At 34.5% G+C, this 24,269-nt stretch overlaps 1 protein-coding gene across 1 annotated transcript; it reads left to right on the forward strand.

Annotated features, from left to right (window-relative positions):
- The first annotated feature begins 7,029 nt into the window (after positions 1-7,029).
- Positions 7,030-10,123, forward strand: LOC146899654 (protein NRT1/ PTR FAMILY 2.13-like). The gene is made up of 4 exons (XM_085737585.1): positions 7,030-7,192; positions 7,370-7,587; positions 8,139-8,710; positions 9,133-10,123. The coding sequence occupies exons 1-4, from the start codon at positions 7,066-7,068 to the stop codon at positions 9,974-9,976; spliced, it is 1,761 nt and encodes a 586-aa protein (XP_085593711.1). The 5' UTR covers positions 7,030-7,065; the 3' UTR covers positions 9,977-10,123.
- Positions 10,124-24,269: the final 14,146 nt, after the last annotated feature.

The raw sequence follows: 24,269 nt of genomic DNA on the forward strand, positions 1-24,269 counted from the left end.
CAGAGAGAGAAAAATTGTTGGAGATGGTAGTTGAGGATTCACTTGAAAGGAAAGTTGATTATGAGTTGGAGAAAATTGGAAGTTTAAATAATAAATGCAATTTGTGTGCTGAGTGTCAATAATTAAGGAGATTAGAATTTTGAGAAGAAAAAAAATCAAGGAGTAAGTAAGGGTATTTTAGTATAAACCATAAAATTATTCCTATAATTTAATGATTCCTTAATATTTGTGCAATTACCTAAAAGAAAAGGAATGGAGGGAGTACATATGAAACTATGTGTAAGTTTTGTCCTAAAAAATAACAAACAACCACAAAATAAATACATACCCAATATATAAAATGCAAGATAAATAAAACACAAAAACATATTCAATTTATAAATCATGCATCAATTGTAACTTCATTACAAGTGTAATTTCTATTACATTAAAATATTCCTTACAAAAAGGCTAAACCAAATTAAATTGGTTAAAAGGTAAAATAAACCGTAAGGGGTATCTAGGATTTGTCTAAGTAAACAATATTCATGATGAAGCATGAAAAGAAGGTTGAATCACCAAGTTCTCTTCTTTAGATGACATGCATTAGAAGTATGAAAAAACATACTCTTTATTTATAAAAAATCCTCCTTGTCCCATGGAAGGATAACCTTTACCGATGATCTTCCTACTCCTTGAGAGCTTCGGCACAACCAATTTTTTAGTGACAACCAAATTGTTTTACACAATTTTTTTTTTTTGAAAAGATAAATTTTTAAATTTTTTAGTTTCTTAACATACGTCCTAAGGGTGTAAATTAACATCTTCCTATGGGACTTGACATGACTTTGAGAGATGGATGATCTAATAAAATTATGGAAAGTGAGTCGAATATTATCATTGATATGATTACTAACAACCGCTAGATCAATAGGATCATCCCCTCCTTGGTTCGATGCATTTAGAAGTTTCTTTAAAGGAATTGGCGCACACAAACTATGATTCACTCTTAGCGTCAAGACAATAGAAGTGTTGATTCTCAAGTAACTTTATCCTTGTATATTAAAGGTTTTATTAATCTTCTTGTTTTGAAGACTCTTCCGTGTGAGCTTCGGAGTTTAATCTTTGATGATATTTCTGTGTTTTTTCATGTCTAAGAATGTTTATTTAGTTTCTCCATTTCCTTTTTCTTTCTCTCTTATGAGTTATTCACCCTTTTCTATAGAGAAATTCTTATTATAGGGAAAATATGCATCACGAAAGTTTCATGAATGATGTGGCACTGCCACCGATTTACATTATTTCAAGAGCTAAATAATATTATGTTCTCTCGTTCTCATTTCATTTTCCACCCAACAACACCCTTTCTTACCGCAATGCAATTTATTCTTGTTCTTTTTCCATAATACTCCCCCCCCCCCCCCCCTCTATATATATATATATATATATATATATATATATATATATATATATATATTATAACACAAATTTTGAAATTTTTAAGTTGATTTTGGGAAAATGAACCCTAAACCAGGAAGAATGAGAGGGATATTGGAGAGGTAGATAGGGTTGTTAATTTTACTTCCCACCTTTCTTTATTTACCTACTCATTATTCCCAAGTAATAAACTATGATATCTATATCTATAACTAATATAAAAAGACATGTCCCTTGAAATTACCATTTTGCCCCTAAAAGGGGCATTTTGGTAATTCACTTATTAGTGAGTTTTTTTGAAACCAATGGCCTATGAAATTCCATTTTTGCCTCTAACCAATTTTTTTAATTATTTTCTAATTTTTATATTTTTAATAACTTTTAATTATTTTCCAATTTTTATATTTTTAACTATTTTTCAATTTTTTCTCCCAAATTCAGTTGCTTCTACATTGCCGTTGTGGGAGATTATGGTATCGTTTGATCCGACTTTTTTCAAACTGCTCTACATTTTTAAGGAGAAGTTAGGCCAAACACATTATCAATTAAGTCTTAGTAAAAAAAGTACTTTTTTTGAACGCATAAAATTGAATGGAATGAGCTTTGACCAGAAGCTGTTGAATGTTACTTTAAAAAACTACTTCTTGACAATTTATTTCACAAGCACCTTTTTCAACTCAAGCTGAGAACCTTTTCTTTATTTTTTAATATTTTATTTCAATATTTTTTTTTCTTCCATTTAACTTTATTTTTTTTAACCGTTCCATTTAATTTTTTAAGGAGGTTCCATTTTATTTTATCTTTTTTTCAAAGAAATTTTATTATCTTTTTATCACTTATATATTTAATTTCAATATCGTTTAATCATCACAATCTCACAAATATTTTTTATTCACGTTGTCATTTAATGATCCCAAATATTTTTATCTTCTTTGTTCAACCTCGCAAATATATACACACATTAACGTTTAGAGTAATATTTTATGTCCGTCTGTCTGTTTTTTTTTTGTTATGCTAATGCATATAATTTTTTTAGTGTTGCTTGGTTGAGTGCTACCTCACCAATTTTTTTTAACTATTTTCCAATTTTTATATTTTTAAAAACTTTTAACTATTTTACAATTTTTTATTTTTAACTATTTAAAACTAAGTTGATGGTTCATGGTTTTTAAGGTTTATATTTTGACATATTGCAATGATTCACAATTATCCGTCATTTTACCATCTATCCTTTCAATGTAATCTTTCAGATTGAATATTACTAAGCATATGTGAAGAGACTGAATATTGCTCAGCTAATATTACTTTTTTGACGTCAAAGAGAATTTTTATTTTTTAACGGTCAAATTATTAATAACCAAGTTCCTACACAAGACGCTAAAGAGTTTAATATGTTTCTTTCGTTCATTTTGTGTCATGTAAATATTGGTGTTAATCCCTTTTTGGTAACTCTGTGACAGTAGCGCTTACTTTTATAATTTTAACTAATATGTAATTTATGATGTTTTTCTACTCTTGATAAAGCTTTCATAAATATTTTGATAAAGATTTATAATTTTTGTGCAATATTCACTAATTTGTTCATTTTTCCTTCGGAACAATTTTTTTTACAAAATACGTTACTGAACCCCATGCCTTAGACCATGCATCACAAATATTTGGATTATGCGACATTCATTCTCAAATTTACGAAGAATGGTAATATTCTGTAATTTGAACATCTCTCCTTTAAAACAAGTTTTTTAAAAGTACGTATAATTCACATGAAAGGACTCGATACTAAATTACAGTTAATGTCTGCCTTTGCTGTAGATCATGTGAAATGATTTATATACGTTGAAAATGAAAGACAAAATGATATAAATCAAGTAGAGAGACTTTCAACTATCTGTCTGATTCAGAAGTTTGTTCACCTGAAAGGACTGGATACTAAATTGCAGATAATATCTACCTTTGTTGTAGATCATGTGAAAGGATTTATATACGTGGTACTAAATTGCAGTTAATATCTGCCTTTTCTAGGGGTGGCAAAAATACCCATGCCCACGGGTACTCGTGGGTAAAATCCATCACGGGCATGGAGCGGGTAGCTAAACGGGTATTCACGGGTATAATAAACGGGTATTTGACTACCCATTATTATATGAACACAGACACGGATTGGATTGTATCCATACCCACGAGTACCCATACCCGATAATAAATTAAGTAAATTACTAATACATCTTTATATATCATATCTTATTACTTAAAGTTGGTACCTTATTGAAGAAAATTTTACCGCCCACCTAAAAATCCTCAATAATATCCTATTTTTATTTTAAATTTTTTTAATTCATTTTGTTAAGTTCACCGTTTCCACTTCATTCACATCATAAAACATATAGATTATATAAGAATCATGAATTTTCTGTGAATTATGTATGATTTATGAAATTTTGAGTGGATTATGTATGGATGTTTAAAAGTTGAAGTTTTTTGGTAGTTAAAAAAAGTTATTATTTGTACCAAAAAATAAATAAATTCAAAACTTCATGAGTACCCATGGATACCCATGGATACCTCAATACCCATGGGTACCCGTATAGTGGGTACCCACAAGGATACGGGGCGGGCACGGGTATCATATTTATCCAATGGGGCGGGGACGGGTATCATATTATCCGTACCCATGGGTATCCATTGACATCCCTAGCCTTTGATGTAGATCATGTGAAAAAATTTATATACGTTGAAGCTAAAACACAAAATGATATAAATCAGGTAGAGAGGCTTTCAGCTATCTGTCTGATGCAGAAGTTTGTCCACCTGAAAGAACTGGATACTAAATTGCAGTTAATATATGCCTTTGTTGTATATCATGTGAAAGGATTTATATATGTTGAAGCTGAAAGTCAAAATGATATAAATCAGGTAGCTTTGGTAATAGGGTTTTCATTGGTTTATAGATAGATATCAATTATTATTGGAAAAGTGTTTCTACCGCTGACTAAATATGTTTTCATTTGTTACTCGTGATCAAGCCATTTTGAAGATTTAATTTTGTAATCCGTAATGCAAGAGTACTCTAAATATTGTATTAAGGTTTATAATTATCTGTCATTTCGCAATCTATCCTTCCAATATAATATTTTGTCAAATACGTTACTGAACAGGTTTGTAACTAGTTTTGATTATAAAAATTAAGGTTTGAAATAATGTTCTCACCAACACTAGTTTTTTTTTTTTTTGGATTGATATAAAAACTATGAAATAGGGTTTTCTAACTATATGTTTGTTTGTGCGTTCAATTTTTTATGGGTCATGGTCGGCCCTGGGCCTAGGAATGTGGTACGGCCGCCTAAGGCCCAGGTTTGCAGAGGGAAAACGAAAAAAAATTATAGTATCAGGCGTATATTGCAAAATGTTTTATATGGTTTGTGGTTTAAATAGCAAAGCACATGAAAGGGGTCCAAATATTATAATGATTGTTGTCAAGCTCTTGTTTCCTTCAAGCAAAACATAAAACGTACGAGGGGTTCAAACGTGAAACTTACACGCCTCTGAATTAAAAGTGTTAAAATTCACTTTGCCAACTAAAACAATGTCTACCATTATTATTTTTAATTTTGTCAAACTTGTATATTCTTATTCGAATGTAGTAGTTACTTATTGAGTTTTATGGACGGTGCCCTTGATTGTAGAAAGACATGTTGGAGAACGTTGAGGTGATTATAAATAATTTTGCATCTCAAAATGATCTAAGAAAATGCTTCTTATGACTTCCTCGGAAAATAGTCGTTTTTTTATATTTTGTAAAACTATTTGGATCTATTAAGGTGTATTATGTTAAATGAAGTAGGTTTTTTTTAAGAAGTCAAACTCGCCTACTGAAATTGACACCAGAGATAATCGAACTTGAAACTTTGAAAAGAACGCGCTCCAAGGTCTCAAACCAACACCTTCAGACCAAACCATGTGGGTTTGTTAAATGAAACAAGTTATTTTTTGTCTTTTATCAAAATATTTTCAAATAAAAAAATAGTTATGTGGGAGAGTCATTTTCTCATGATTTATAGAGGACTCATAAAATATCAGGAACGAGGCAGGTTATGACGAGAGATACTATAGGGATTGAGTGGGATAAGGTGGATGTAGTAGTCGGGTTGATAATGGTGATTGGTGAGAAGGTCGATATTTTTTTTAAACTAGGATTGCAGCTAGGTACAGGGAACCCGAAATATATTCACGAAAAAAAGATTGTTAAAAAAAAAAAAAAAACCTTCTCAAAAGTCATTGAACCTAAAATAGGTTAGGATCCTAGCCTATTTTTAACATAATCACTCCTAACTTGCAAAGAGATGGTATAGGTATAAAAATATACAAAGATATCTAGAGCGAGTTCTATGTTGGCTAAAGAATTTGCACAAGCCTTCCAATAGATATGTTGTAAAATTCACCTCAGATGTTATAATGAGACAATTTTTGCACCGATTCATAATGTAAGTATATATGGTAAAACATCGTGCCTGATATGTTCCGCAACATTTCCTTTCACTGTGAGCAGCAAAACTGGGAAGTGCTAATTTTATTTTTTAACCACAAAAATTGAAGATTACCTTGTCTCGTACGTGGAATGATTCTCAAATGTTGCGTCCTTTGGTAGTGTATGATTCTCAAATGTTTTTTTTCCCGCTATTTATTGCATATCTACAAATAAAATCCAACAACAATAAGAAAGGAAATCCAACAACAATAAGAAAAGAAATCCAAAAACAATAGTTGATGAGATAAATGGTCTTGAAGGGAAATAAGAGCCGTCAAAGGTAATAAATCGGATATGCAAGGGCCAAGAGATTCTACTATGAATCAAAAATTTGGAGAGACATTCTGAAAATTTTGGATGCAGAGAATGGTGTGGTGTACTTATGGTAATATCCTCTTTCTCTATTTATTTTCTTTCTTCCGATTCCATTTAATTGAATATGAGAATAAGGATAACTTAAATGTCCTTAAGAAATATTTTTTTAGGGGGTCCTTAAGAAATAATTGAATATGATAAAAAGAATAAAAAATAAATTAAAGTAAGTGCTTTTTTCCGTTACGAACAATAAAAATTATAAAATATAAAAAATTCAAATAAAGAGAGTATAAACTTTAAAAATTAGGTGACAACCAAATAATTTTTTTTCTAATAAGTAATTACAAGAATTGTTTTATTAATAAATAATAAAAGGTGTAGTTTCTATTGTGAATCTTAAGGCTAACAATGAATCGAGTCAACTCGAACATAGTTCGAGACTCAACGATTAATTTTCAACATCCTACAAATACTTAGAGAAAGATATTTTATTTTTCCAAAATAGTTAGAGACTGATAATGTATTATCATTGTTATTAGATACATTTCAATTTTATTTTTAAAAAATTTCTAAAACAATTAGAGACATAAAGAAAACTTTATTTTTTTGACTCACTACTTTTTTGACCCAAATCATTTTTCACACGTGGACAGATGAATCCCAGGACCAAAAAAAAGCATTAAACTTCAAATCGTTTGGCTATATATATATCTTGCTTATGTAACATCATTGATCAACCACTTTCACATTTATTCAGAAGCTTACAAATTCTAGCGAAAACATCATTGAATCAAAAACAAGAAAAAACAATGAGTAGAGAGTGTTCAATTCCATCGCTGAAGAAAAACTTGCTAGATGAAGAAAGTCTTCTTGTTGAATCAAATCCAAAGATTCACCAAAGGAAGCCTGGATGGAAGGCCATGCCTTATATTTTAGGTATGGTTCTGAATATGTTATATGATATTTTTAATTTCACACCTATAACTTATCTGTTTTTTTTTTTTTTTGTCAAAGAACCTAACGACAAAACTGACACACACTAAGTGCATAGATGTAGGAAATTATGTGTCCGAACCCGCATCCCATCTAATAAACATATGCAATGATGTACAGGAAATGACACAGTTGAGAGATTGGCAACTTATGGAATGCAAACAAACTTTGTTGTGTATTTGATGAAAGTGTATAACATGGATCAAGTTCTTGCTGCAAATATTATGAATACTTGGATGGCTGTCTCCAATGTTGTTCCTCTCATTGGTGCCTTTGTTGCTGATTCCTACTTGGGAAAATTTCTTACAATTGCTATTTCTTCCTTTGCTAGTCTTGTGGTAAGTTTTCATTACATCTTAGGTTGATTATATATAAGATTTAGCATTTTATAGTCAAAATAACTCTCTTTAAAAGATAAATGCACTGCTGATATTTTAACCTATCTTTGATTTGTTATACTTGTAAAGTAAGTTAGCCTCCACGGTTGATAAGAAAATCAATTGTTGAAATATCAACACATTATTTTTTATTTTTTTATGTATGTGCAAATAGCATCAATTATTTATCCACTTATCATGAACTGAGATTACTTAACCTATCTATATATAAACAAAATACTAAGCTTTGGTGTAGTTTTTTTCTTCAATTTTGTCTTTCATTTAAACTTTTATAATTATTTACAATTTTATTCGTTTTTAACTAATTAAATTATTTTTTTAAGTAAAATTACAAATAATTGAATTTAATCATAATTACAAATTCGAATAAAATTTGATATAATCAATGTAAGCAAATAAAATCTTAATTAATCATAATTCAATTCTGAATATTAAACAATATCAATTATTATATTATAAATTAATTTTTTTTTCTTTCTAAAATTGATTAGGGATTGGTGATATTGATGCTAACAGCATGGGTGCCAGAGTTTCATCCAGCACCATGCTCACTTCACCTGCAACAACTTGGTGTGTGTACTGGCTACACAAATTTCCATCTATGGTTCTTAATATTTGGTCTATTCTGGTTATCAATTGGCACTGGTGGAATTAGACCTTGCAGTATTCCATTTGCAGTTGACCAATTTGATTTGACAACCTCTGAAGGAAGACATGGAAGTAGCAGCTTCTATAGTTTGTACTACACAACACAAACAATAGTCATGTTGATAAACCAAACTGTTTTGGTTTATATTGAGGATTCTGTTAGTTGGACACTTGGTTATGGATTGTTCACGCTGTTTATGTTGATTGCAATTATAGTTTTCTTTGCTGGTACTAGGGTTTATGCTTATGTTCAACCTGAAGGAAGTATATTATCTAGCATTGCTCAAGTGTTGGTTGCAGCTAGGCACAAAAAACACCATCATCTGCCGGATTTTGACGACACACAAGAAGCTTTTTATGATCCACCTTTCTTGAATGATTCAGAAGGAAAACTTCCTCTTACAAAAGAATTTAGGTAATGTATCATCTCTATTTAAAAACTTAATATTAAAAAGTAATCACGGGCACGGCCAACCTTACACTAGAAAACACTCATTGCATCATAGACGGTGTTTTCAGAACTGGACCGGTCAATACAACCAGTTGAACCAAGAACTGGCAAATCTCATGATTCAACTGCAGTCGGTTCTCAATATTTTAGTACCGAATCGAACTGCCAATGATTCAACCGGATTTTTTTTTCTTCCAATTAAAGTTTTTTTTTTTTTGTTGTATAATCTTATTATCTAATTATTATATTTAAAAGATTAGTAGTAAGAAATTTCTAAAATAATGTTTATGAAGTGCCCACATTTTTAATCATTTTAAAGTTTAGATATTTCCTTAATCTTACAAGAAATCATTTCCATGATTGATTTTTTTTCTTCTTTCTTATAGGTGCTTAAACAAAGCTGCTCTTGTGATTGAGGAGAATGAATTAAACAATGATGGAACAAACAAAAATCCATGGAGACTTTGTAGCATCCAACAAATTGAAGAATTAAAATGCATGCTTAAAATAATGCCAATATGGGTAACAAGCATCATAGTCAACATTCCAATAGGACAACTAACAATATTTTCAATATCACAAGCCTTAAAAATGGACAGAAACATAGGACTCCTCAATTTTGATTTTGAGATACATGCTGGCTCAGTAACAGTAATATCATTAATAGCAATAGGTATATTCCTACCATTCTATGATCAAGTAATTTCACCTTTACTAGAGAAAATCACAAAACAAGAACAAGGACTCACATCTCTTCAAAGAATTGGACTTGGACATGGTTCTGCAATTCTAGCAGTAGTAGTTGCCGGGTTGGTTGAGAAAACGAGAAGAGATTTAGCGATTTCAATGGGAGATTCTAACGGTGTCGCGCCTATGTCGGTAATGTGGCTAGCACCTCAGTTTTTACTCATAGCATTTTGTCATATTTTTGGAACAGTTGGACACACTGAGTTTTTCAACAAAGAATCACCTGAAAGCATGAGAAGTATAAGCAATTCTTTGCTATGTCTCAATCTTTCAGTTGGTAGTAACCTTAGCACATTTATTGTGAACATTGTGCATTCTTATACTGGGAAACAAGGTGAAGCAGATTGGCTTGATAGTGATATTAATAAGGGAAGATTGGAATACTTTTATTTCATCATTGCTGGATTGGCAGTGTTAAATTTATGCTATTTCATATATTGTGCTCGTAGGTATCATTACAAGTCTACTTTGTTGAAAGGATGAAAGTGGTGAAAAATAGCATACAATAGTGGATAGGTTGAATATACATTTTCCATAAACTTTCCTTGTAATAGAACATACATAGATAATGTTCAGAGCATTTGATGTTCAATGTCTGTTTTCTACCAATCAATAAATCATAGGTATATGTATTCCCTCCATCCCTTTTTATTATACCATGTAACAAAAATGACGGGTAATAAAAAATTTGTTTCCTTCAAAAAAATAAATTTGTTCAATTAATAAATTTGTCTAAAAAGTGTATGACTATTAATTTGGTTATTTGTATTTTTTTTAAGCAAGTTATTTGTACCTTAGTATGTGTTATTAAAACGTCGTATTTAAGGTTACTTTTCTCGAGGCTTATACATGAGGATGTTTTAATTCTTCGTGCAACCACACATGTATCAGTTAGTACCTGTCGCACTCTTTTAGGGAATTGAAAGAATAACAAAGGGAGCCTTCACCCTCAATAATCAACTTCAAATGCAATTCATTATTTGGAGTATATTATTTGAGTAAATAAGTTATTGAGGTTGTACCAAAAAAAAAAAAATAATAAGTTATTGAGGTGCGGAAATGTCAAAACAATCATAAAAAGCCCAAAAATAGGACAGTGTTTTTCCAGGGCGCCAAAGTTTAATCATGCACAGAATATCAAATTTAAATCACATTTAGGACCTTAACTTTCCTACATATGAAACCCACTTGGGTTGATATGATATGCTGTTGGTTTGAGACCATAAACTATGCTCTTATGTCTCAAGTTTTCTTCTTAATATGAATTTGGATGAACTAGTTTCATAAGAGCCCCACATCGGATAAGAGATGGCCTGACAATGTGTTTATAAGTGAGGGCAATCCTCACCTCACAAGCCGATTTTGTGGGGTTGTGTAAGGCTCAACGACAATTTCTAAGATGGTATCAGAGCCTCTTCAAGATCCATTGGGCCACATGTTATTAGGTTTCCGCTATCGGACCACCCATCATTTATGTCCACGAACCAAGCCCGATAGTGCTGGTCGTGAAGGGGTGTGTTAAGAGTCCTACATCGGTTATGAGATGGCATGACAATGTGTTTATAAGTGAGGGCAATCCTCACCTCACAGGCCGGTTTCATTGGGAAACATGTTATTAGGTTGCCGCTATCGAGACACCCACCATTTATGTCCACGAACCAAGCCCAATGGTGTTAGTCGTGAGGGGTGTGTTAAGAGTCCTACATCGGATATGAGATGACCTGATGACAATGTGTTTATAAGTGAGGGCAATCCTTACCTCATAAGCAGGTTTCATTGGGCCACATGTTATTAGGTTTCGGCTATCGGGCCACCCACCATTTATGTCCACAAACCAAGCCCAATAGTGTTGGTCGTGAGGGGGTGTGTTAAGAGTCCTACATCGGATATGAGATAGCCTGACAATGTGTTAATAAGTGAGGGAAATCCTCACCTACCAAGTCGGTTTTGTGGGATTGTGTTAGGGCCAACTAGCGATTCCCGCACCAAGCCCAAAGAGTGTTGGGCGTGAGGGGGGTGTATTGGGAAAAACTTGTTGGAACAAGATGAGTTTAACAATACCACCTTAAGTTTTAATGATAACGAGGTATTAAAATGTCAATTGGATATGCTAATATTTGTTAACTGTGCAGGACCATAGACAAAAATTTATAAGTCTTAAACTCAAGTATTGATTCTGAAAGAACAAATGAGAGCAATAGAATTTACAAAAGAAGCTTTGCAAGACAGAGTCTGAAGACTAAGAGAGTCTGAAGATCATCAGAAGCTGACTGCAAGAAGCTAACGTCATCAGAGAGTCTGAAGAGCCTCAGAAGCTGCAGTTCAACATGAAGGTGAGAAAAACACAAGAAGGGGGGGTTGAATTGTGTTTTATTTTTCTACGATTTTTCTTCGTTTCTCCTAAACTGAAGCACACTGATCAGAAGCAAAGTGAGACAGCTTCTGAAGTGATATTCAGGATCTAAATGCAGCGGATAAAAACAAAGAGAGAGAGAGAGAGAGAGGGAGAGAGAGAGAGAGAGAAGAAGAAGAAGAAGAAGAAGAAAGACACAAAGCAATTATACTGGTTCCTTCCACAATCCGGAAGTAGTCCAGTACCCCTTGCACTTCCAAGGAGAGTTCACTAAAATGTAATATCTGATTACAATTGCTCAAGCACACAGCAAGAGACTTCCTTTGCTCAAGCACACTTTGCAAGAGTCTTCCTATGCTCGAGAACACAATCAAGAGACTTCTATGCTCAAGCACAACTGCAAGAGACTTCTAATCAAACAAGATTACAAAGAAAAATGTTTGAGGTTGAACACTTGATATACAATTAGTGGTGTTCACAATAAAAGTCAGATACAGACTCTTAAGACTTTAGAATTTCTAAGATATGAACATGAAAACAGAAATTCTAAGTGACTTTGAAAGCAGAACAATTTCAGCAGAGTTTTGGCGCTTGTAAAATGTAGTTGAGTCGTATTCCAATCTCTAAGTCTTCACTTCTTTATATAGAGGTGTGAAAGAGTTGTTATGAAATTGCCAGCACATCAAAAGAGTCGTTGTTGAAGCTTGATCAATCACCAATGATCTTTTTACTGATATGGTTCCTATGAAGAACCAATTTGAAATCCATTCCTATTGTGAAGGAACATTGTTGCAGGCAGAGCTGTATTCTGGAGCTGTTTTCTTGTCTTGTAGCGTGGACATTGCAGAGTAGTGGAGATAGTGGTTGTACACTTCGTACACTTTGTACTTTGTCAACGCTTTTTAAAGATAAGCATCCAATGCCTTCAAATCTTCACAAAATGACTGTTGCTTTGTATTTCCAGTCTTCTGCATTGCTTTCGAATTCAATAGACAGCTTTTGACGTGTTAAATCTTGAATCTTCAGCTTCTGGTGATTTTCAGCTTCTGATAAGGTTGCTTATGAGTAACTTGCTTCTGATGAACTTCAGCTTCTGATGACATCATCATCTTCAGGAGCACTTTGTCTTCAGGATCACTTTTGACTCCAGGAGCACTTTTCTTCAGACGCTTTAAAGCTTCCTTTTCTTGATTCCTTAGCTCTCTTTTGTTCTTCAGAACCTTTACATGATGTAACTTTTTAACTATGGTCATGTACACTTGAACAAATATTAGCTAGTTCAATTGTCAATTTTTAATACCTTGTTATCATTAAAACTCTCTAAGGTTTATTGTTAAACACATTTTGTTCCAACAATCTCCCCCTTTTTGATGATGACAAACAATAGTATTTAAAATTTGATCAATTGTTGTTAATCTAATTAACAAGTTGACTTTGGGGTTCTGAGGTTTGTAAGCTCAGAGTCTGAGGTTTGTAAGCTCTAACTCCCCCTGAGTCTGATAGTCTTTAAGGTGAGGTTTGTAAGCTCCCCCTAAGTTCTATCCAGGTTAATTAAATTCTTTTAACGCGCAATAATATTTCAAAAAAAAAATGAAAAGAAGTAGATTATAGATAAGAAGAATGGTTTAATTGATTTTATTTGAAATTTGATACTCCTTCTTACGTTCAGAGCTTATACCTTTCAGGTAAGAATGATAGAAGTTTTTCAAAATTAATTTTCAAATAACATTAATGGGGCTCAGAGCCTTTAAATACTATCACATATAGTCCCCCTTTTGATATTAGCAAAAATAAAATAAACAAAAAAAAGAGATGAGAAAAACATATAGTAAAAAGGTTCAGAGCAACATAAACATATAATCAGAGCATATCGTCAGATCATAACATAATCAGAGCAAATAATAACTTAATTTAAAAAAAAACCTTCAGAGCATGAATATAAAATGTATATCAGAGCAAACATATAAACATGAGATGCATTTCAATATCAATCAGAAGCAAAAAATAAGTTCAGAACCTAGATAAATTCAGAAGCAGAAAAAAATAATATCAAAAACAACAAAGACAACTAGGTGTGCATCTAAAGGTTGGGTTGTTGGATCAACGCCTTCATGCGAGAAATCTCCTCAGCTTGCTGCTTAACAATTTCTTCAAGCATCATTTGTCTCTGAAGGAGGGAATCTTCTCTAGCCTTTGACTCCTCCTGTTGTTTTACCAGTTTCTGCTTCAGCATCTTGAATATCCTTGCTTCCCTTGAAACATACTATGATTCTGAATAGAAGGTCTCATTTCCTAGATACAACAGTGGACCTCTAGCTTGCTCAGCTAAGTGCATATTCCTCAAATGTATTCTTACTGGAACTCTTCTTAGTTGCATCTAGCAGTTCAGAAGCTTTGCTCTTCAGAGATGTCCAACGGTCCTCATAGTCAATACTAAGAGTTGGAACTCTTCTTAGTTGCACTAGAAGACGCATCTCTGTGTTGATCTTTTGAAGCTCAGTCTCAATGTAATCAGATTCCAGTATGTCTAGGGGTGGTTGTTCAAGGATCTCAGTGTATGATAAAGATGAAGATGAAAGTTGGTCAGAAACACTAAGAATTTGGTTTTGACTTGGAGGTGGGGGTTGAGTTTGCTCAGAATCTGGAATGGTCATTTGTTGAGAGGGTTGAAGTATTTGTGATGTTGAGGTCATTTGTGGTTCAGGTGGTTGTTGTTGGAGGCTTTCTGAAAGAACTTCTTCATTAACAACTATTTCAGAAGCAACTTCAGAGGCTTTTTGTAAGCTTACACTAGGTAGTTCACCTTTGCAATGACTTTCAAGTTTATCTAATACTGTGGTGTCTTCAATAGGACTTGATGATGAAGGTTCAACATGTGAGATGGTGATAAGGGGTTCTGAAATCTGAGTTACCATGACTGAGTTATCAGCTTCTGAGGTAGACTCTGGAGCAGCAGCTTGAGAAACAGATCCTGAAGCACCAGCTTCTGAAGTTCCTTGAATCTCCTCCAGAACAAATTGAGCTTCCTCTTCAGTAATTTCTGCAGCTTCACCAGCAATTGCCTTGACCTCAGCAATCTTCTTCACAAAGAATTCATCACACTTTTCTTGCCCAATAGCCTTGAGCTTTTCATCCCTTTCTAGTCTATATTGTGCTTCCTTTTCCATCTTGTCTGCTATCATCTGATCAGCTTGTTCTTTAGCCATTCTTGCCAAGGCAGGAGTCATTACAAACAATGGACTCACAATCTGTTCAGGAGCTTGCTTCCTCTATCTGGGCTTTTGCTCTTCTGCTTCCATTTCGTCAAGAGCGTGTTCCACCTTCTCCTTAGTGATTGAGGTATCTCCTTTACCTCTTCTTTTCTTAGCCTTAACACCAGAAGCACTGTCGTAGTTAGTTGCTTCAGACTTAGCAACTTTTTGTTTCTTTGCCTTAGCACCAGCAGCTTCAGACTCAGTATTGGTCCTGCTCCTTTTGCCCTTGATTCCATCAGGAGCATCAGGAACAACTTCATCCTGATTGTTGACACCTGATTCTCTGGCATGAGCAGCTATGAATCTAGCCAAGACTTTAGGATTATCCTCTTTTGTGATGGAAGGAAAATCCCTTATCAGTTCTGATTCAGCTGTGGATTCTTCCATACTATTCTCGTTGAGAGGAATTTCCTTGATAATCTTCATAAAGAACAAAGTCATGCGATTGATAATCTTCCTAGAAGTGGTTATCTTGAAGCAGCTGTCAGATGCAGGCTTGAATCTCCTCAGGTTCTCTAGCAATTTACCTTGATGGAAGATTTCAAATAGTAACCTCCCACATGGTATTTGCTTTCTCTTCTTGTTGATACCTTCTTTTATAGCCCATCATAGATGATGCATGAGGTATCTTGGAAGATTAATCTTTTGAAAGGTAGCCAAGAAGTACAGTACCAGTTGGTGATCCTGGTTTGGTTGGTCAGACCCTCCTCCTCTCTGAAAGAAGCAGTTTGTGCAAAACTTCTGGAGCAACCTGTGACTATCTTCCATGTCCACAGACTTAGCAGCTGAGTTTCCTTTCAGCAGTAAGTTTGTGAAGCTTTCCAACAAAACATCATTCTTGCTGACATTCCATTGAAATCTGTCTTCAGGAGCCACCCTGCATGCTTTGGCAATCACTTCTTCTGTGATGGTTATAGGAATACCCATCACAGCTGACCTAATCTCCATTCCCTTGAATGGTTCAAGACCCATTTCTTCATGTCCACCTTGTTTTCCTTGAGGGAGGTGAAATCCACTAGTGATTCCATTTGAACAACTAAGGATTCAAATGGAATGGTCATGGTTTTAGGTTTGATTACTAAACCAGATTCTGGAGCACCTTGATGTTGCATGTTGGATATTAATTCTGGAAGATTCTGATGCAAGCTTGATGATGCCATTGATGAAGATCATGATTTTAGGGTTCTAGGGTTGAGATGCAGAGAATTTGCGCTTACTTCGCAAAGAGAGGTTTGAGAATACAAAGTGTTTGTTGTGAAGTGAGTGGTGTGTGAATTGACTAAGTGTTTAGATTAAAACGTTTGCAATTCAGAAAAGCGACAAACAAACATAACATTAATGACAAAGGGGGCGCGTGTATAGTACATTCAAAGCTTATAATCATCATTGCTCTTTCAAGTTATACACCAATACAAATAAACCACGTCAGAAGTTCTCAGAGAAACTGCTAAGTTAGTGGGCCAGGAGTTACGATAAAAAGTAACTTCCAATGTTTCCACTAACTCTGCTATTCAGAAGAATAAAATCCATCTTCTGGACTTCAGATGCTGACGTCATCATCAGAAGCACATTTTCCTCAGAACCTCAATTAAGAGCTTCTGATGGACCATAGCTTCAGAATTGACTTCAGAACCTAAAATCCTATTCAGGAGCAAGCAAGCTTTAATCAGACACAAAATGCATGTTCAAATTTTTCTTTATAAAATCAAATCTTTTAATAGTTAAAGGCTTAGTAAATATATCAGCCCATTGATTCTCAGTATCAATGAATTGTATATCTAAAATTCCTTTTTGAACATAGTCTCTGATAAAGTGGTGTTTGATTTCAATATGCTTAGCTCTTGAATGCAAAATTGGATTTTTAGATAAACAAATAGCAGCAGTATTATCACAATAAATGAGACTACTGTTAGCAATAATCTGATAGTCTTCCAACTGATGTTTCATCTAAAGTAGTTGTGTACAGCAACTTGCAGCTGAAATGTACTCTGCTTCTGCTGTAGACATATCAATAGTTGCTTGTCTCTTGCTAGCCCAGGATATCAGATTATCACCTAGAAATTGACAATTGCCACTGGTTGACTTTCTTTCAATCCTATCACCAGCATAATCAGCATCACAGAATCCAACCAACTTATAATCTAAGGATTTCCTATAAAGGAGTCCAAGATTAGTTGTTCCTTTCAGATACCTGAAGATTCTCTTGACAGCAGTTAAATGAGATTCTCTAGGATCTGATTGGAATCTTGCACACAAGCATACACTGAATAAAATATCTGGTCTAGATACAGTGAGTTATAACAGGGAACCAATCATACCTCTGTACAGCTTCTGATCTACCTTTGCTGCTACATCTTCTTTGCTTAAGGTGCATGTAGGATGCATTGGAGTGTTCATCACTTTACAATCTTCAAGCCTGAACTTCTTCAGAAGCTCCTTTGTATACTTTGTTTGATAAACATAGACTCCATCTTTGCATTGATTAATTTGAATGCCAAGAAAGAACTTCAGCTCTCCCATCATGCTCATTTCAAATTCATCCTGCATTAACTTAGAAAATTCCTTGCAAAGAGATGCATTAGTAGAACCAAATATTATATCATCAACATATATTTGCACAACAAGAATATCTTTCCCAAGGGTCCTTCTGAAGAGTGTTGTGTCAACCTGTCCTCTTTTAGAATCATTTTTGATTAAGAAATTACTTAGTCTATCATACCAAGCTCTTGGAGCTTGTTTCAAGCCATATAGTGATTTCTTCAGTTTATAAACATGATCAGGATGCTTAAGATCCTCAAAACTAGGAGGTTGTTTGACATACACTTCTTCTTCCATGACACCATTAAGAAATGCACCCTTGACATCCATTTGATATAATATTATGCCATGATTAACTGCATAGGAAAGAAGTAACCTGATTGCTTTCAATCTTGCAACTGGAGCAAATGTTTCAGTATAATCAATGCCTTCTTGTTGACTGTAATCCTGTGCAACAAGTCTTGCTTTGTTTCTAGTTACTTCTCCTTGTTCATTCAACTTGTTTCTGAACACCCATTTTGTTCCAATAATGTTCTTGTGCTGAGGTTTGGGTACCAGATCCCACACATCATTTCTTTGAAATTGATTCAACTCTTCTTGCATAGCTAAGATCCAACCATCATCTGAAATTGCTTCATCAACTGTTGCAGCAATCATTGATATTAGTCCAATCATAGACTCTTCTTGTCTGAAATATGATCTTGTTCTTCTAGGACTATCTTTGTTTCCAATGATTAGATCCTCAGGATGTGAAGACTTGTGCTTGAATTTGCTCTGGTGTTAAATAGCTTGTTGAGAGCCATCTTGAGCTTCATCAGAAGCAACTTCATCATGTGCTTCTGAGGTGGGTTTAGCTTCTGGACTGTCTTCAGATTCAGCTATCTGATCAGGTTCTGGAGTATCTTCAGGAACCTGTATCTCTGAAAAACTTTCATCTTGCTTTGGAGTTTTATCTCCAAGCTCTTTGTCATCAAATTTAATGTGCATAGATTCTTCAACACAGAGTGTCTCTGAATTATACACTCTGTATGCCTTTAACCTTTCAGAGTAACCTAAGAAGATTCCTCTTTGGGCTTTGGCATCAAATTTCTTTAGGTAGAGCTTGTTATTCAGAATGTAACATGTACATCCAAATTGATGAAAGTAAGAGATATTGGGTTTTCTTACTTTAAAGAGTTCATATGTTGTTTTCTCCAAAAATAGGTCTGATATAGATCATGTTTTAGACATAACATGCTGTATTCATTGCTTCTGCCCAAAAATGTTTTGCTAGATTGTTTTCATGAATCTTGGTTCTAGTCATTTCTTGTAAAGTTCTATGCTTTCTCTCTACAACCCCATTTTATTGTGGAGTTCTAGGAGAAGAGAATTCATGGACAATTCCATGTTTTTCACAAAAAGCTTCAAATGGCTCATTTTCAAACTCTCCACCATGATCACTTCTGATTTTCAAAATTTTTGTTTCTTTTTCAGATTGAATTTGAGTGCAGAAGTTACTGAATACATCACAAGCAACATCTTTACTTTTCAGGAATTTCACCCAAGTCCATCTGCTATAATCATCAACAATGACTAATCCATATTTGCTTCCATATAAGGACGCAGTACTAACTGGTCCAAATAAATCAATATGAAGTAGTTCTAAGGGTCTGGAGGTTGAAACAATGTCTTTAGTTTTAAAAGATGATTTTACAATTTTTCCTTTCTGGCATGCACCACAGAGTGCATCTGAATGATAATCTATATCAGGAAGGCCTTTGACAAGTTGTAACTTACTAAGCTTAGAGATTAATATCCAGTTAGCATGTCCCAACCTTCTGTGCCACATCTATTTCCTATCATTCATTGATAGAAGGCAAATGACATTCTGGTCAACTAGTTCAGAAAAGTTGATTTTATAGACATTTTCCACTCTCTTTCCCTTGAACACAATAGATTTGTCTTCTTTGTTGATTACAGTACAGTTGGCTTTCTCAAATAACACATCATAACCATTGTCACAGAATTGACTGATGCTCAATAGGTTATGTTCAAGCCCATCTACCAACCATACATTATTAATTGAGGTAGAGGAATTACCAATAGTTCTTGTACCAATGATCTTGCCAGATTGGTTGCCTCCAAACTTCACATTTCCTCTTTCTTTCATTGTTAGGTTGAGGAACATGAACTTCTCTCCTGTCATGTGTCTTGAGCAACCGTTGTCTAGGTACCATGATTTTTGCTTTAGCATTGCTCTTAGACATATCTGCATTTTTCATAAGTTTAGATTTAGGTACCCATTGTGTTATGGGTCCTGGAAGGTTCGTACTGGAAGCTTTACTCTTCACTTCTTGTACTTTAGGGTGTGATTTAGGTTGCTTCTGATTAACCATCACCTTAGGTTTAACACCTTTTGATTTTGGTATTTCAGAAGCAGAAACTGTTTTGTTCTTCTGAACACCAAACTTCAGAATTTTAGATTCTGGTTTCATCAGACTTTGAGGGACAGGTTCTGATCTCTTCAAAATCCTAATCTTTGAGTTTTTGGGTTCAGAGTTAGTCACAACCTTAGACTTACGATTCTTTGGCTTTGATGCAATCTTAGCCTTAGAGTCAGGAGCTTAAGGTTCTGACTGAACCACAGTTTCACCTTTTACACCTTCAGGTACAAAAACTGTTTTCAGTCCTTCCTTGATGCATTCACAACAGGATTTAATATTGGTTTTACTAGTTTTCACTTCTGAAAAACCAATTCCTCTGCCATTGTTCTTGTAAATGCTATAAATCATAGAGGCAACTCTGCTTCTGTCAATGCCAGACATGATAAAATCTTCAAACGCAATCTTATGGTTGCTTAAAGGTTTTCCATTACACTTTTCTTGTAGCTTCTGACACAAGAACCTGAGCTTATCTTCATAAGTTTTACAAATGAAGTCTAAGCCTCTAAGTCCTTCTTCAGAAGCTTTCAGATCCAATAGAGTTGATTCTTGTTGCTTCATTAAATCAACATATTTTTCTTTTAAATCTTTCAACTCATTGGTTCTTACTTCAAAATGTGTAAGGAGTTCTTTAAGAGACTCAATCAACTCTTCTTTGGGAATTTTAGAATATACCTCATTTTCTTCTTTTGAGTCTGATTCTGGTCCAGCTTCTGAAGTTGTTGTAGCTACTAACCCAACAACTATCTTTGCACCTTCATCAGCTTCCTCACTATCAAATCTAGATTCACTTTCCAAATCATCTCAGGTGGCCATTAAACTCTGTTTAATCTGCTTCTTGAACTTGCTTGGTTTGAAAGTTGACTTCTTTGACTTGTCCTTTGACTTCTCTTTCTGAAGATCAGGGCAATCAGCAATGAAAGGTCCAGGCTTCTTGTAGTTGAAGCAACTCTTCTGATCTTCTTTCTTTGAGCTTCTGGAGTTACTCCTTCTGGTCAGAAACTTTCTATTCTTCTTAGCCAAATACTACAGACTGTTGGAAAGCATAGCCATCTCAGCAGCATCTTCTTCAGAATCTGAATCAGATGGTTCTTCTTCATCATATTCAACTACTTTGAGAGTTTTTGATGACTTGCCTTTGGATGGAAGAGCTATTGATTTACTCTTCTTGGTAGACTCATGTTCATTAAGACTCAACTCATGAACTTTGAGAGAACTAACAAGATCTTCAACACTTAAAGTGTTTAAATCTATAGCTTCCTCAATAGCAGTCACCTTTGGTCTCCATCTAGCAGGCAAACTTCTGAGTATCTTGCTCACATGATCAGAAGCAACATAACTCTTCTTCAGTATTTGTAGTCCAGAGACTAGGGTTTGAAACCTTGAGTACATCTCCTCAATAGTCTCATCATCCTTCATCTTGAACAACTCATACTGATGAACCAGCATAAGAGTCTTTGCTTCTCTGACTTTCTTGCTGCCTTCATAGTTAGCACAAAGAGAAGCAAACATTGCTTTAGCAGTTGACTTGTCACTCATCTTCATATATTCTGCCTTAGGAATAGCAGTGACAAGTACTCCTCTGATAATATGATGCTTCTTGTAGGTCTTCTTCTGAGCAGGAGTATGTTTCTTTCTATCAACAGCAGCTCCTTCTTCATCAAGAACCAAGTCATCAACACCTTCTTCAAGTATATCCCATAGTTCTTCATCTAAACTCATGACATAGCTGTAGAAGTTGGTTTTCCAGCAAGTAAATTCTTCAGGGTCTCCATTGAACTTAGGAATCTTTCCTACACTGGATTTCTTGTGTTCACCATAATCATGAGAAACAGCAGTATGATCATGACCAGATCTAAAACCAGATGATCCATCAGACATGTTTTTCTCAGATCTTGGACTGTTACACTGTTAGGTGTTATCAACAGAACCAAGGCTCTGATACCAATTGAAGGTGAGAAAAACACAAGAAGGGGGGTTGAATTGTGTTTTATTTTTCTTCGTTTCTCCTAAACTGAAGCACACTGATCAGAAGCAAAGTGAGACAAATTCTAAAGTGATATTCAGAATCTAAATGCAGTGGATAAAAACAGAGAGAGAAGAAGAAAGACACAAAGCAATTATACTGGTTCCTTCCACAATCCGGAAGTAGTCCAGTCCCCCTTGTACTTCCAAGGAGAGTTCACTAAAATGTAATATCTGATTACAATTGCTCAAGCACACAATAAGAGACTTCCTTTGCTCAAGCACACTTTGCAAGAGTCTTCCTATGCTCAAGAACACAATCAAGAGACTTCTATGCTCAAACACAACTGCAAGAGACTTCTAATCAAACAAGATTACAAAGAAAAATGTTTGAGGTTGAACACTTGATATACAATCAGTGGTGTTCACAATACAAATCAGATACAGACTCTTAAGACTTTAGAATTTCTAAGATATGAACATGAAAACAGAAATTCTAAGTGACTTTGAAAGCAGAACAATTTCAGCAGAGTTTTGGCGCTTGTAAATTGTAGTTGAGTCGTATGTCAATCCTTAAGTCTTCACTCCTTTATATAGAGGTGTGAAAGAGTCGTTGTGAAATTGCCATCACATCAAAAGAGTCGTTGATGAAGCTTGATCAATCACCAATGATCTTTTGCCTGATATGGTTGTTGTCCTATGAAGAACCAATTTGAAATCCATTCCTATTGTGAAGGAACATTGTTGCAGGCAGAGCTGTATTCTGGAGCTGTTTTCTTGTCTTGTAGCGTGGACATTGCAGAGTAGTGGAGATAGTGGTTGTACACTTCGTACACTTTGTACTTTGTCAACGCTTTTTAAATATAAGCATCCAGTGCCTTCAAATCTTCACAAAATGACCGTTGCTTTGTATTTCCAGTCTTCTGCATTGCTTTCGAATCCAATAGACAGCTTTTGAAGTGTTAAATCTTGAATCTTCAGCTTCTGGTGATTTTCAGCTTCTGATGAGGTTGCTTCTGAGTAACTTGCTTCTGATGAACTTCAGCTTCTAATGACGTCGTCATCTTCGGGAGCACTTTGTCTTCAGGAGCACTTTTGACTTCAGGAGCACTTTTCTTCAGACGCTTTAAAGCTTCCTTTTCTTGATTCCTTAGCTCTCTTTTGTTCTTCAGAACCTTTATATGATGTAACTTTTTAACTATGGTCCTGTACACTTGAAAAAATATTAGCTAGTCCAATTGTCAATTTTTAATACCTTGTTATCATCAAAACTCTCTAAGGTTTATTGTTAAACACATTTTGTTCCAACACAACAGAGTCTGAAGACTGTAAGCTGGAGTTAGTTAAAAGTTGTTATTCTGAATACACATGATTGCAGAAGGAATGGACGCCTGGAGCAATGGCTATTTCAGAGGAATTAGAAGGCATTGGATGCTTATACACTGAAGAGCGCAGGAAAAGGACACAGTACAATTGTACAACCACTACTCCACTCATCATGTCTGCAGTAGTACAAGATAACAGTTGTGTCTACGCTTGTTATTCTCTATTCAGGGAATGAATTTGAAATTGTTCTCTCCTAGGACAATAACAAAATCAAGCAACAAATCATTGGTGATTATCAAGCTTCAACAACGACTCTTTTGATGTGCTGGCAATCAACGTCTCTTTCACACCTCTATATAAAGGAGTGAAGACTTGAAGATTGTAAGAGACTCACAACAATTTTACAAGTTCCAAAACTCTGCTTAAATTCTTTTCACATCAAGTTCACTTAGAATTTCTTAACAACTTTCATATCTTAGAAATTCTAGAGTCTTAAGAGTTTGTATCTGATTTGTATTTGTGAACACCACTGATTGTATATCAAGTGTTCAACCTCAAACATTTTTCTGTGTAATTGTGTTTGTTTAGAAGTCTCTTGCTTTTGTGCTTGAGCATAGAAGTCTCTTACGTGTCTGCTTGAGCATAGGAAACCTCATGCTTTTGTGTTTGAGTAGTTTGAAGTCTCTTGCTTTTGTGCTTGAGCAATTGTAATCAGATATTGATTTTAGTGAACTCTCCTTGGAAGTGCAAGGGGGACATAACTACTTTCGGATTGTGGAAGGAACCTGTATAATTGCTTTGTGTCTTTCTTTTCTCTCTCTGTACATTATCTGCTGCATAAGACTTTAAACACTGTTCCAGACTCCGAACTCTATCAGACTCTGAACATTGGACTTAGTTTTAAAAAGAAGAAAAAGATA

This window comes from Medicago sativa, chromosome 8 (genome assembly GCF_051527215.1).
Source record: "Medicago sativa cultivar Bolivia chromosome 8, Bolivia_mono, whole genome shotgun sequence".
NCBI lineage: Eukaryota > Viridiplantae > Streptophyta > Magnoliopsida > Fabales > Fabaceae > Medicago > Medicago sativa.